This window comes from Mesoplodon bidens (genome assembly GCF_964165515.1).
Source record: "Mesoplodon bidens genome assembly, chromosome: 1".
Lineage (NCBI taxonomy): Eukaryota > Metazoa > Chordata > Mammalia > Artiodactyla > Ziphiidae > Mesoplodon > Mesoplodon bidens.
Window position 1 is genome coordinate 227,770,548 of NC_138176.1, and position 14,439 is coordinate 227,784,986.

Below are 14,439 nucleotides of genomic sequence, written 5' to 3' on the forward strand. Positions count from 1 at the left end.
TCCCATTAATTATGTGAGATGTTCCACACTTTATTATAAAATAGGCTTTGTGTTAGATGATTTTGCCTAACTGTAGGCTAATGTAAAGGTTCTGAACACGTTTAAAGTAGGCTGGGCTAAGCTGTGATGTTCGGTAGGTTAGGTGTATTAAATGCATTTTCCAGTATTTTCAATTTACGGTGGGTTTATCTGGACATAAGTCTAGGAAGGTCTGTACTGTGTTTTTTTGTTTTTGTTTTTGTTTTTGCGATACGCAGGCCTCTCACTGCTGTGGCCTCTCCCGTTGCGGAGCACAGGCTCCAGACGCGCAGGCTCAGCGGCCATGACTCGCGGGCCCAGCCGCTCCGTGGCATGTGGGATCTTCCCAGACTGGGGCACAAACCTGTGTCCCCTGCATCGGCAGGCGGACTCTCAACCACTGCGCCACCAGGGAAGCCCTGTACTGTGTTTTTTCCTACACATACGCAGCTATGATAAAGTTTAACTTATCAGTTAGGCACAGTAAGAGATTAACAACAATAAGGAGGGCTTCCCTGGTGGCGCAGTGGTTGAGAGTCCGCCTGCCGATGCAGGGGATGCGGGTTCGTGCCCCAGTCTGGGAAGATCCCACATGTCGTGGAGCGGCTGGGCCCGTGAGCCATGGCCGCTGAGCCTGCGCGTCCGGAGCCTGTGCTCCGCAATGGGAGAGGCCACAACAGTGAGAGGCCCGCATACCGCAAAAAAAAAAAAAAAAAAAAAACAATAAGGAATAAGAGAATAGACCAACTATAATGTCAGCGAACAAAAATGGATCCGCTGATCTAAGAAAGATGGAAAATTTTATTCGAGCCAAATTGAGGATTATAACCTGGGAACAGCCTCTCAGAAAGCTCTCAGAACTGTTCCGCCCATTAGAAGTCAAAGCACAGTTGTATAAATTTTTGAGTCAGAGGACTGTGCATTAAATGACGTATTATTGACAGTTTACACAGTCCAGATGTACCTGTACAAAGCGAATAGTGGGTCATAGGTCATGGTGGCCCCTTACAAGATTAAGAAGGAAGGTTATCTCCTAAGGAGTTATCTTGTTGATGCCAGGAGAATGTTGCTTTTTATGGTTGAGCAGGTATTTCTGCTGATGGGGAGGTTTGGGTGATGCATAAGGCAGATACGCAATGCACAGTAGAGGGGAAAGAGGAGGCCAAAGGGCAGAGAATAATTTTTATGTTTACATTTTCCTTGATTTGCTTTAGAATACGAATTTTTATTTCATCAATAACAATGTACTATAATAAAAGTTATGTGAATGTGGTCTCTCAAAATATCTTGTACAAATTTAATGCCTTTTCCATTGTAATGAAGCACTTATCTCGCACTGTGGCTCTAACTTTTGCAGTTTAAGGTGCAACAGCAAAACTAGCAAGAATTTCTTTTTCCTTCTTCACAATTTCTTGGATGGAAGATTCGTTCTTACCGTAGATCTTAGCAAACTCGGCATACGAGTTTTTTCTTTCCTTATTGAGAACTTTCACCTTTTCACTTAAAGGAAGCTCTCTACGGCCCCTCTTTGGCATATCTAAGTTGCCATCATCACTACTCCTGCGCTTTGGGGCCATTACTACATAAAATAAGGGTCACTTGAGAACAAGCACTGTGGTACCGTGACAATAACCCCATAACCAAGGTGGCTACTAAGTGACTAACGAGCAGGATACCCTGGACAAAGGGAAGATTCACGTCCCGAGACGTGAGATTTCAGATTTCATTACTCTGCTCAGAACAGCACACAGTTTAAAACTTATGAATTGTTTATTTCTGGAAATTTCCATTTAATATTTTCAGATTTCTGTTGACCTAGGGTGACTGAAACTGTGGACAAGGGGAGACTACTGTAATTCCGAACAGCTTAAATCTATTGCAGCCAAAATCTGGGTTTGGATGGTACATTAGAATAGCCACCATATTGTATTAAATCAAAGATGATGCATATATTATAAGACATATCCTGATTCTAGAGATATTCATATGCCAAAAAACAAAAGCAACGCATCTTAGACTTGGTAAAATACAGCACAAAAGTTTTCCTTTTTAAATTCTGAGTAAGTAAAGTGTAGGCCGCTTTCTTACCTCCTCCTAAAAGGGCTACTGGACATATATATTCTTTCCCAATGAAAATAAAATTTTCCTTTAGAAAAACATTAAGAATTTTATTATGTTTCTGAAAATAACAGTGCTGGTCCTTTTACATCCCTGAATCAGGATTGGGACTCACTCTGCAATAGCTTCAGTTCAAATCTCATATGATTCTTGCTATGCTAAGACATCTATTTCCAAATTAGGGGTTTTAAATGTGGGCTATACTATTCTAAGAGGAAATTGCAAAATTTAGAAAATGTTAATATAATTTATTTTAAATTATACAATATTAAAATAGATCTATATGGGAATTCCCTGCGGGCCAGTGGTTAAGACTCAGCGTTTTCACTGATGTAGGCCCAGATTCGATCCCTGGTCAGGGAACTAAGATCCTGCAAGCTGCATGGCACAGCCAAAAAAACCCAAAAAGATATATATAATTATTTTTTAAATTAATTACTTTATTTATTTATTTATTTTTGGCTGTGTTGGGTCTTCATTTCTGTGCAAGGGCTTTCTCTAGTTGTGGCAAGCGGGGGCCACTCTTCATCGCGGTGCGCGGGCCTCTCACTATCGCGGCCCCTCTTGTTGCGCAGCACAGGCTCCAGACGCGCAGGCTCAATAGTTGTGGCTCACGGGCCTAGTTGCTCCGCGGCATGTGGGATCTTCCCAGACCAGGGCTCGAACCCGTGTCCCCTGCATTAGCAGGCAGATTCTCAACCACTGCGCCACCAGGGAAGCCCAGATATATGTAATTATTACCATTAAGGAAATATATATTGCAGAAAGTAAATTTGGGGAGATAATAGTATTTTGATATTCATAAAATTATATTAGGTGCATCAGTTAATCACCAGATTTACATACGGGGAATTACTCTCTTATACATTAAAATTGGTGTTGTATTTTGATAGGTTTTAATTCTCTTCTTTCCTCCAACTCTTCTTATTCATACTTTAATAATCTTACGTGTCTTTGTTTTTTTCCAGATTACTATCTTGGATGCAAAACGGAGCATGAACATTGGGATATTTCTAAAGCAGTTTAAGAAGTAAGATTTTTGCACACATTTGAAACTTTAGTCACATCCCTGCTGTCAGCATCAGAGTCTGTGGGTGTGAGCCGAAATGCAGATTCTAACGAGGGAAAGCCATCCCTCATACTTTCAAATTGTTTTTAGACACATGGCTTGAGGAGGCCCCAAGTGTGTTTCGCTTTCCGCTGTTTCCCTCCATAAAAACATAATCAGGTGGCTTGGAGCCCAGGGAGAATTACCTTGGGGCATCTGTCCACGCCTGACATGTCAGGGAATTTATAAATTCACCTGAGGTGTTGCTCCATGAGTGGAAGATGGATGGGTGAGTCCAACAGTGTTAAATTCACGTGTCCTCAGTGGAAAGGAGAGGGCTCTGGCTCCAGGAGGCCCACAGCACTGCTTTTCTTCTCCCAGAGAAGACTCCCAGTGGTCGTTGCCACCTTCGCCCTCTCTGGGATGCCCGAGGATGGTTTTCTGGGGAAAGGGGCCTCTGGTGTATCAGGATCCCTGCTTTCCCTGGCAGTGGGGCTCTTATGATCGCTGACACAAAGCCACCCATCGGACTGGGGAGGAGGTGGAATGGAAGGGAGGGTGGAGGGGGTTTGTTTTCATTTCCCCTGGCTTGTGTTTCTTTGGCACTCCAGCCAATGTGAAAGGGAATCTGATCATTGTCTTTTCAAGGTCTCCTCTGTCCATTGTGGAAGATATTCATCAAGGAAAGAGTGAGCATTATGGATCGGAGACATTACGTGAATTTCTTAAGCTTTTGCCAGAGTCAGAGGAGGTAAGGAATTTGGGGTGTGAGTTTTAGATGTTAGGAGTGATAATAAAAGCTTAATATTTTTAGGAATGTCAGAACTCACATGGGAAGGGCACTCTCCTACCCAGAGCCAGAGTTTTCTCGCCTAACAATGAAAAGTTACCCAGTAGAAAGAGTATGGGTTATCGAGTTGGAGAACCTAGGCTTAAATTGGTGCTGTTCCCTTAATTGAGAAAGTTGGGCAAGTTTTCATAAATCCTGTGAACTTTAGTTTCCTCACCTGTAAAATGAGGATAATGATGTTTACCTCACTGGATTGTTGATGATTAAACCCTAGTTATGTATCTAACATGGTACATGGCACATGGGAGCTCAATAAATGTTAGTTCCCTTTTCTGTCATCTAAGGACGATCTTTGCCTAGGGTGTACCTGGGGTTGTTTCATAATACATATACTTTTTTTAAAAAAAAAAGAAAAAAACCAACCACTTTTGAATAAAGATGCTCTAAAAACTGGAGAGGTAGGTAAATTGTTAATAAATGTTGTCTGTATAATTGATTAAAAGGTGGGGATTGCTATGACCGCAATATAGTACCACAATATAAAGTATTGATTTTTTTGGACTGAATTAACTGAATTTATGAATGATTAGGAGCTTGATAGGATAAAAAAGAGAAAAGCAGTTTTGTAAAACCGTCCAAAATTGTGATATTGTCTATTTCTGAAGAAGTGACCCTTTAAAAGTTTCAGTAAGAAGTTACACGAATACATTTGCTTGTAAACATTTAAATAATACAGAGCCTTATAAAGTAAGAAGTGTAAGTTATCCTTTTACACATATTGCTGGCTCCTCCCTCCCCGATCTCTCTCCACTTCCTAGACATAATTTATGGAACTTGACTTTAGTGCCATTAATAACAACAAGAGAAATGTATTTGTGCTTTTTCTTTTCCATCAGTGATAAGCTCACAATGCCAAACTGAGGGTCTTCGGGGGTAACTGGATATTTACATATTCTGAGCTGCTCTCTCCACCTCGGGTTTTCTGTTTGCAAATCAATTATAATTTACCAAAGCCAAGGTTAATTAATGGCATTTGTTAATGTTAGTAAAGGGTCTTAAAGAGTTGAGGGAAAGGTACATGAGATCAAAATTTACCCTGGATCCTGTATACTGAACACTCCTTAATCTTTTTTTTTTTTTTTTTTTTGCGATACGCGGGCCTCTCACTGCTGTGGCCTCTCCCGTTGCGGAGCACAGGCTCCGTATGCGCAGGCTCAGCGGCCATGGCTCACGGGCCCAGCCGCTCCACGGCATGTGGGATCTTCCCGGACTGGGGCACGATCCTGCATCCCCTGCATCGGCAGGCGGACTCTCAACCACTGCGCCACCAGCGAAGCCCACTCCTTAATCTTTTATGTAAAGAATGGGCATTCCAAAATGTATTTTTTAAATTGAAGTGTAGTTGATTTACAGTATTGTGTTAGTTTCAGGTGTACTCAAGATCTTTTATTAGGATGGATAGTGTTTAATGAATTGAGTTTTCAAAAAGATTTAGTTGCTCTGGAAATCTCCCTGCTTGGGCATTTTTCACGCTTCCTCCTTAGGACTGCTCTGGTACCCAGTCCTAACGGAGCTCTAAATTTCCAACTAAATGGGAGTTAGGCATGAGGGAGGCTGCCAGCTTCATGCCCTGAAGAGACAGGAGGTTAAATGCGGTTTCCTTAATACCTTCCTTCCTAATTTAACAATCAGAGGCGAGTAAAAAATTAAATTAAAAAAATTTAAAAATGCAAAGCCTGTGGAAGACTAAGGGACCTTTCAAAGAAGCAGCTTAGCTGTCGAACCTGTCATGTTTTAAAGAACCCTGTTTCTTGCATTGTCTGTGGGGTATAATTCAGAGGAAAGAGGCTGTTAAGGGCGTGATGACTAAAACCCACCCCAGCGCTGCCCTGAGACGCCGAGGCACTCTCTCTCCCCCAGATGATTAGCTGAGCCCGGAGACGAGACGCCCGGGCTCCTGCACTGCCTGGGCTCCTGCACTGCCTTCCCAGCCGCTGGGCCAGGCCCTCCCTCTCCCCCTGCAGGGTCACCGGAGTGACGGGGTCTGAGTATCTGACTGCTTGTGACACGCCTGCTTGTTTACATTACCGGCTCAGCACACCCTCGGGCTCCTCTGGGAGCTTCCTTCACAGGTGCACCCTGACAGTCCTCAGGGCTGCTCGGCGCCCTCCCTGGACCAGCGAGGGAGCCACCTCCTGACCGCTGCCACTGCAGGGACAGACTGGCAGTGCTGGGCGGCCCGGCCCCACCCGGACGCAGGACCTACCCTGCAGTCCCGGGTAGAGGGCAGAGGGTGGAGAAGAGGCCAAGGAGAGGCACGGCCAGCTGAGAGAGGGTTAGGAATGTGGCAGAAAAATGCTAATGAACGCATCGCTGTGTGTCACTGTGCGTTGCTAGGTCTGTGGAGTAACGTCCTGTGCTCATTCTTAGCACGAGGATGGGCGACACGTTGATCGAGTGCCCCATGTTCCCGGCCCCGGACGAGGCCAGAGGCGATCAAGTGCTCAGCCCAGTGCCTGGCACACAGAAGGTCAATAAATCACACCCATGGTGTGTGTGTGTGTGTGTGTGTTTCATTTAATCCTCGCAGTGACATTGTAAGCTCTTCGTCATTTAACAGATGAGAAAGCTGGGGCCCACACAGGTTAGATAGAGCTTGTCTAGTGCCACATGACTAATGGGCTGTCGAGGGTGGTGGGTTTGACCTGGTGTGTCTGACCCCAGAGCAGTTCCTGGGGCCGCACTCCACCACCGCCCTCTGAGGAAGGAAAGGCAAGGGTTCCCCAAACCCCGCCTCACTTCAGGCCGGCCTTGGGTCGCCTCCGCGCTCACGAAGTGCTGGTGTGAGTGTCACTCATGATACGTCAGCTTGTCAGCACGCTGAACTGAGGAACGGAAACGGCCCAGCTGCCAGGCTCACCCCAGGTCAATTTGTTTTCCGACGTTCTCTGCCTTTCACCGCAGAACTTTTATCTGGCACGTTGTCTGTCTTGCCTCAAACTCATGATTAAAACGTGCAGAGGGAGAAGGTAGACTCAGAAATAAAAGCACGCTCCCCGTCTGGGCCCCGAGAGGCGGCTTGAGAAGGAGCCTTCCCTCTGTTGGCGCTGGTACCCTATGGCCACAGTCAGCATCAGGGGTGCCGGGCTGGAGGTGGAACTGCTGTCTATAGGGCAGCAAGTTGAGTCACCTCCCCTGATAGTTTTATCACCTCATTCTTACCTTGTTCGTTTACTCTCTGTTCCTGGGAGGAGGAAGCCCCAGTGTCTTCTGTTGGGTGGGTCTGCTGGTGGGAAACCCTGCTGTTGCAAGGCCACATGAGTGGAATTAGAGGGGATGAAGGAGGCGTGCCGTTCGGAACACGTGAGTCTTGAGGAGCACGCTGTTTGCTGTTAGGGCAGAAACCAGGCACAGCCGGCTCATAATGAGAGTCCCTTGGCTCAGCCAAGAAAATGATGCCTAACAACGTTTGCTAAATGCTTTTTGATGATGATGAGAATGCAGAATAATTATAGGGTCTGTCCACCCTCTTTTTTACCTTCCTCTCTGTGAAGGCACAGTAATCCCTCTTAATGAACATAAATCTCATTTTGAAATGGAATTAACTGTATACATGGCATTTAAATCAAATACTATCTTTAGTATCACCATTCTGTTGAACTCCATGAGCATTTTCCCCTCGTTATGTAAGTGAAGGCAATTAATCATTGTTCATTTACAGTTCAGCACACGTTTAATAGAAATATCTACCAAGTGTACTTAGCATGACCTGTTCTTGTGCTTCAGACAGGAAACCGTGCTGTGAGTCTCAGAAGTTTTGCCCACGCTACATACGTGGTCTTGTATAAAGGCACAGCCCTGTTCAGCCCCTGCTCATATATGGTGACTCATTAGACTCTAGTTCAGGAGGGAACAGAATTCATCCCGTGGCTTTCTCAGTTCAGAAACTAAGCACTAGTTTGGGTTTAGCTAATGCAGAACTTCCATCTGCCCTTAAATTTAGGACGGTTGAAAATGGAAAATTCAATTTGGGGCACTAAAGGTAGGGGAAATAATGCACTTCTATAAATGGCTATTTTCTGCCCATTGTGGGGAAAAATATAGTCTTAAGGCCCAGACTTAATACCAGGGTGTCTGGGGTGTGCATCTGCACTGTTACATTTTGATGCAGATATTTCAGTTTGTGGATCTTTGCAAATACCCCTCCTCTGTGTTTTTGAACTGTTATTTCCTATTTTTCAAGAGGTTTAAAAAGTAGGTTATTTTTATGGGCACCTAACATAATCCAGGGGGTGGAAGAGAGAAAGCTTTATAAAACATAACAAAGTGGTAAGTGCCTACTGAGAACAGTTAGCTTCAAAGACAGGCTATCAGCTTTACTCTAGAAGTCTTTTTTTTTTAAGTGAAGTATAGTGTATATATATATATATATATATATATATATATATTTTCAGATTCTTTTCTTTTATAGGTTACTACAAACTCTAGCAGTCTTAAGGTGCTCCTGACCATAAAATGTTGTTGGAAGACTCTCCATTACAGTTGACAGAGATGTGTTTTTGGGGTTGGTCCTGTTTTCTCTGTGGGGAAGGCATGCCTTGCTTTCTGATGCAGTTTGAGAACTTTCTCTTTGCCTGCATCCCTACTTGCTAGCTGTTTGGCTATATTCCTATGTTGGAACCCTTTTTTTTTTTTTCTTTACTACAGTTGAAGGAATATTTGTGTGTTTAATAACTTTTAGTATAACTTTTTACAGGAGTAGTACGTGCTTATTGTGGACATTTTAGGAAATAAAAATGAGCAGCAGATGAAAATGATAATGACTGGTGATTGCATTGCCTAGCGTAGACGTCTGGTTTGTCTTATTCCTGTGTTTGTAGTGTGTGCATGAAGGGTCCGGGCATAGTAGACACTTCTTTTCTTAATTTACAGAAGTGGGATCCACTGTACACACTCTTTATGTTACCTGATTTTTTTTCACAGGGGGAAATCTTGACACTGATCTTTCAATTGTTTAAGCCACACTGGAGAGCCAGTGTGTACTCACCTCAACATCCAGTGATCCCTTCCTATAAAGCTACTAGATGTGAAGCAGGACTTAACCTCAGAAAGAAGATCTGTGTTAGACACCCTTCCCCAGTCTAAGTGTCTTATATGCAAAATACTCAAAATAATAAGATTTTTTTCCTTTATGACTCAAAGGCTCTGCTATGGTGACTATCCAGTCTCTTCTTTCTTCCAAACAGTGGTCTCCCTTCCAGATTATAACTTACAGAACGTTTTCACCCTTGGAACTGATCCTTTCCCTTTAGTAACCTCTGAGGATTCCGGTGGCTCCAGCCTTCTGGTTCGTGTGGGATTGTTTATGCCCACATAAGTGACACAGCTCTCCTCTCCCTAATTTGCTTGTTTGGGTTTTTTTCTTTTAAACAACAAAGTAGTAGCTGTGATGATTCCCTTTTCTGTCTTTTCTTAGGCTGACATTTTTATTAATTTGAATTTAGCACTGATATCCTTATTTTCCTAAAGAAATTCTAAGATGAAATTTAAAATGATGTTCCATTTTAATCATTTGTCCTTTTTTTCTTGACCCCCTTTTCCATCTGTCTTTTAGATAAAGAAACTAAAGGCATTTAGTGGAGACGTGGCCAAGCTGTCCCTAGCAGACTCCTTTCTGCACTGCTTAATTCAGGTGCCAAAGTAAGGATCACCCATCACTGTTCTTTGCAGAGTAAGGTTTTGGAATCAACAACGTCAAATTCTACACTGTAGCTGTACTTTTTGTTTTTCAGCTATTCACTGCGGATTGAAGCCATGGTGCTAAAGAAAGAATTTTTGCCCTCTTGTTCTTCTCTATACACAGATATAACCATTCTAAGAACCGCTACAAAAGGTGAGTAAATACATGATGCTTCGTGTAATTTGATTTGATTAATTTTGGTAGCAGTTTATTTTTTAAAAACTGTTCAATTGAAAAATTAGATATGGAAAGTTCCATTTCTGATGCGCTCTAAAAAGGGAAATGAGATGTTACCAGGGATGGTATTTAAAGTTTATTTCCACTTACTTTTCTGCCTCCCCCGGTTAATTAATTTAATTAATTGACTGATCAATCAATTAATTAGCATATTATCCTCCTGTAAAAGGTTTCTTTCATCTCAAGCTTAGGAGTAAACTTGTTGGTTGCAGCTTGCTTTTGTTCCTCTCCTAGATTAGCTTTCTGTGTATGTGTGTGGTGTGTGTATAGTGTGTGTTTAGTGTGTGTGGTGTGTGTTTTGTGTGTGGTGTATAGTAGTGTGTGTGTATGGTGTGTCCTTTGTGTATGGTGTGTGTGGTGTGTGTGCAGTGTGTATGGTGTGCATTTAGTGCATGTGGTGTGTGCATAGTGTATATATGGTTCATGTTTTGTGTCTGTGTTGTAGTATGTGGTGTGTATGTGGTGTGTGTGTGTGTGTAGTATGGTGTGTGTGTAGTGTGTGTGTATGTGGTGTGTCTGTGTAGTATGTGGTGTGTGTGTAGTTGTGTGTCTGGTGTGTGCATAGTATGTGATGTGTGTATAGTTGTGTGTGTATTGGTGTGTGTAGTATGTGGTGCATGTGTAGTGTGGTATGTGGTGTATCTGTGTAGTATGTGGTGTGTGTGTAGTGGTGTGTGTGTAGTATGTGGTGCATGTGTAGTTGTGTGTGTAGTATGTAGTGTGGGTGTAGTTGTGTGGTATGCAGTGTGTGTGTATGGTGTGTGTAGTTGTATGTATGTGGTGTGTGTATTATGTGGTGTGTGTGTAGTATGTGGTGCATGTGTGGTTGTGTGTGTAGTATGTGGGTGTGTGTGTAGTATGGGTGTGTGTGTAGCTGCGTGTGGTGTTTGTGCAGTTGTGTGTATGTGGCGTGTGTGGTGTGTGTGTAGTTGTGTGTGTCTGGTGTGTGTGTAATATGTGGTGCATGTGTAGTTGTGTGTATGTGGTGTGTGTGGTGTGTGTAGTTGTGTGTGTCTGGTGTGTGTGTACATGGTGGCGCGTGCTCATAGCCTGGGCCCGGGGCCAGCTGCCTGTCTCCTCCAGCTCTGGCCTCTGTTGGCGGCTGGGACCCTGCTCTTCTGGAAGCATCCCTCCTTCCCTCCTGACTCCTCCCCAGGCATCTCCTGTTCTTCCTTTACCAGCTTTCCTGACGTTTCTGCTCCAGTGGTGTCTTCTCCCACCCGCGTCCCCTCCAGACTCTAACGCCTGGTGGGCTCATTACATTTGAGAGTGAACAACTTGCTAATTTTTGCTCGCCCCTTGGATAGCCTCCTCAGCTTGCTCTAGTGTCTCATTCCATAGGGTTGGGAGCTTGCTTTCTGGCATGTACGGTGCTGAGAATGCCGGCTCCAAGGCAAAGTCTCTGGTGCTCCCTGTGGCCCTCACAGTTTCCAGCATTCATCAGCTGGGATCTCCAGCCTGATTTCCTCCTGGTCACTTTCTGGGTTCCTAGTTATTGTGGTAGAATGTTTATTCCAATTTGGTTTTCTTGTTTAGTTGCTCTGACGTGTATTAAGTTTTTCTCTTCAGCTCATCATATTTTCTTCATTTTAGAGAAGAGACTAAGAATTAAGAAGAATTTTCCTCTTTCTATATAGAGACCTTTTAAAATTTCTTCCTGTGTCAAGCCTAAAGCAGCAATTTTGAAAGAATTGTCTCTCCTGTTCAAGTAGAGATGGGAAAATATGTTTTCATATTGAGTGATGCAAATTTGTGGGCATGGTAGAAACGTTTCTTATCTGGTTACCCTTCAAAACCTGGCCTTCTTAGATAACACAGTATAGGCAGTGATCCAAGTGTAATTTTTTGAAAGTAATACCAGACTTAATGGAGAATATTAACTTAACAATATCATAGGTGACATTTTATTACCTATATATACAGTAATTTTAATAATTAAATTTTCTTTTTAGCTTTTCAAATACATTAGCAATTTTTAATATTGTTTATTTGCGTAGGTGTGTGTACAAAAGACTTCATGTTTAACGAACTAGTTTACCAATATATGACAATCATGAGTTCCTTGTTAAACCTTTAAGCCAATCCAAATGAAATGTAGAGTTTTGAATAAAATGGAAAGATTCTCTGGGTACCTGCCGCTAAGGGTTGGAGCTTTGCAAGTTATTTACCTGTCATCCCAGCCTGTTTATTTTTTATCTCCTCATAGCTCATCAGCTAAGCAAAATGCTGTGCACTATTCATTTTCATAGTCCATAAATAGAGTCTCAAAGGATATAAAGGAAACCATAAAGAAAAAACTGCTGAGAGGAGATTATTCCTGTGACACAGTGTGCTGCTTTTCCTAAGGCTTTTGTATTTTCCACTCCTTGAAAATTTTCATTATCAAAGTATGTGTGATACTTAAGTGTCATACATATTTGATTCCCAGTTGAACACTAGGATGTGCATCACCAATGGCCAGTGGTACATTAGATATACCATGCAGTGTGCTACTTTGTTTGTTTCAGTCTTTTATACAGTTTAGGGTCAGAGCTTGCTTCAGACGCACTTGAACTTGGATGTGGTAGCTGTCTCGTGTGTGTTTAAGCTGAAGCCTTCTCTAAGGTACCGTGGTGTGTTCTTTCTGACAGAGCTGATGTCATGTGAGGAACTACATTCGATATTACACTTGGTGCTGCAAGCAGGGAATATCATGAATGCAGTAAGTGAAGTTCAAAAGAAATTTTTAATGTTGTATTTCCAACTTTGTCTGTCTGTCTAAAGGTGTATGTATATTTTTTCTTTTGATTTGTCTTCTTTAGGGAGGGTATGCTGGCAATGCAGTAGGATTTAAACTATCTTCTTTGCTCAAATTGGCAGACACAAAAGCAAATAAACCTGGGATGAATCTCCTGCACTTTGTTGCACAGGTATGTGGAAGTGATTGATACAGAGAGAGAATGTACGTTACCCACCCCCGCCCCCAAGGCAGTGAGTGAAGTTTTTCAGAGGTGTAAGGTGGCATCAGAGTCAGGAAAGGGCACCGTAGGTGCCAAGAAGGTTCTATTTGCAGATTCCTGATTTGGGCTGCACCTGGGGTTACAGGCCTGGAGGGAAGTGGAGGGGCCGGGGGCGAGGCAGAGTGGTGGCTGGGGAATCTGGACTTCATGCTTTAGCCACGGGGAGCCAACAGAAGTTTACACACTGCACCATGGCCTGACCAGGTATGTTTCTGCTGCTAGGGAAATGAGGCAACGTGGAGGGTGGGTTAGAGTGGAGAGAGAATAGAAATAGGGCTATCTCTTGGTGGAAGTTGGCGCTCATTGTTTGGCGAGAGTTGAGAATCAGAGTAATGGCCACAGGGATGGAGAGCAGGGGCCTGGGTGTTGAAATGTTTCTGAGTTGACCTGACTAGAGTTTTGACCCGTGGTGTGTAAAGAGTGGAAGAGTCAGAGCAATGAGGGGATCACTTGCGTATTTTCTTTGTGAACCGGGGGCTACAGGGCCTTGCCATTCACACAGGGTTTGGGGTCTGAACTCTGTCCATCACTTGCAATTTTTTTTTTTTTTTTTTTTGCGGTACGTGGGCCTCTCACTGTTGTGGCCTCTCCCGTTGCTGAGCACAGGCTCCAGACGCACAGGCTCAGCGGCCATGGCTCAGGGGCCCAGCCGCTCCGTGGCATGTGGGATCTTCCCGGACCGGGGCACGAACCTGTGTCCCCTGCATCGGCAGGTGGACTCTCAACCACTGCGCCACCAGGGAAGCCCGATCACTTGCATTTTCGACTGGGTCTATGTGACATCCCAGTAACTAGTTACACAGTCAGAGATCAGCCAAGGACAGTTCTCTCTTTGTTGTTAAACTATCTCAAATAACGAATTGTGCTGGTTTGTTTTTCCCATTGAATCTCCCTGTTGTTTTGACAGCGATCACATAGATATGGCTTCACCTGGGAGGAAAGCTGTGTTGCAGCCTTGTTTCAAGTATGAGCTTCAGAATAGAACAGGGAGATTTTCTTTTTCAATCTATTTATCCCATTCATTTCATCCTTGACTGCGTTGGGTCTTCACTGCTGCACGCGGGCCCTCTCCAGTTGCAGCGAGCGGGGGCCACTCCTCGCCGCGGTGCGCGGGCCTCCCACCGCGGCGGCCCCTCTTGCCGTGGAGCACGGGCTCTAGACGCGTGGGCCTCAGCAGTTGCGGCACGCGGGCTCAGCAGCCGTGGCCCTCAGGCTCCAGAGTGCAGGCTCATCAGTTGTGGCTCACGGGCCCAGTTGCTCCACGGCATGTGGGATCCTCCCGGACCAGGGCCCAAACCCGCGTCCCCCGCATTGGCAGGCGGACTCCCAACCACTGCGCCACCAGAGAAGCCCGAACGGGGAGATTTTGATTTGTCCTTTATTAGCTGTACTTCCTCAGACAAGTTACTTAAGCCTTAAGTTCCTCAATTTCTTCATCTAATGATGGGGGTAGTGATACCTCAAAACTACGTAATTGAGAGGGCGGAGG

General features: G+C 44.1%; 1 protein-coding gene across 1 annotated transcript in view; it reads left to right on the forward strand.

The window, feature by feature from the left end:
- The window catches only part of FHDC1 (FH2 domain containing 1), a 40,777-nt gene that overhangs the window by 13,063 nt on the left and 13,275 nt on the right, over positions 1-14,439 (forward strand). Inside the window, exons 3-8 of the mRNA XM_081235688.1 lie at positions 3,105-3,166; positions 3,833-3,935; positions 9,589-9,674; positions 9,767-9,867; positions 12,582-12,652; positions 12,753-12,860. Coding sequence (XP_081091814.1) covers positions 3,105-3,166; positions 3,833-3,935; positions 9,589-9,674; positions 9,767-9,867; positions 12,582-12,652; positions 12,753-12,860 — 531 coding nt within the window. The remainder of the gene's footprint in view (positions 1-3,104; positions 3,167-3,832; positions 3,936-9,588; positions 9,675-9,766; positions 9,868-12,581; positions 12,653-12,752; positions 12,861-14,439) is intronic.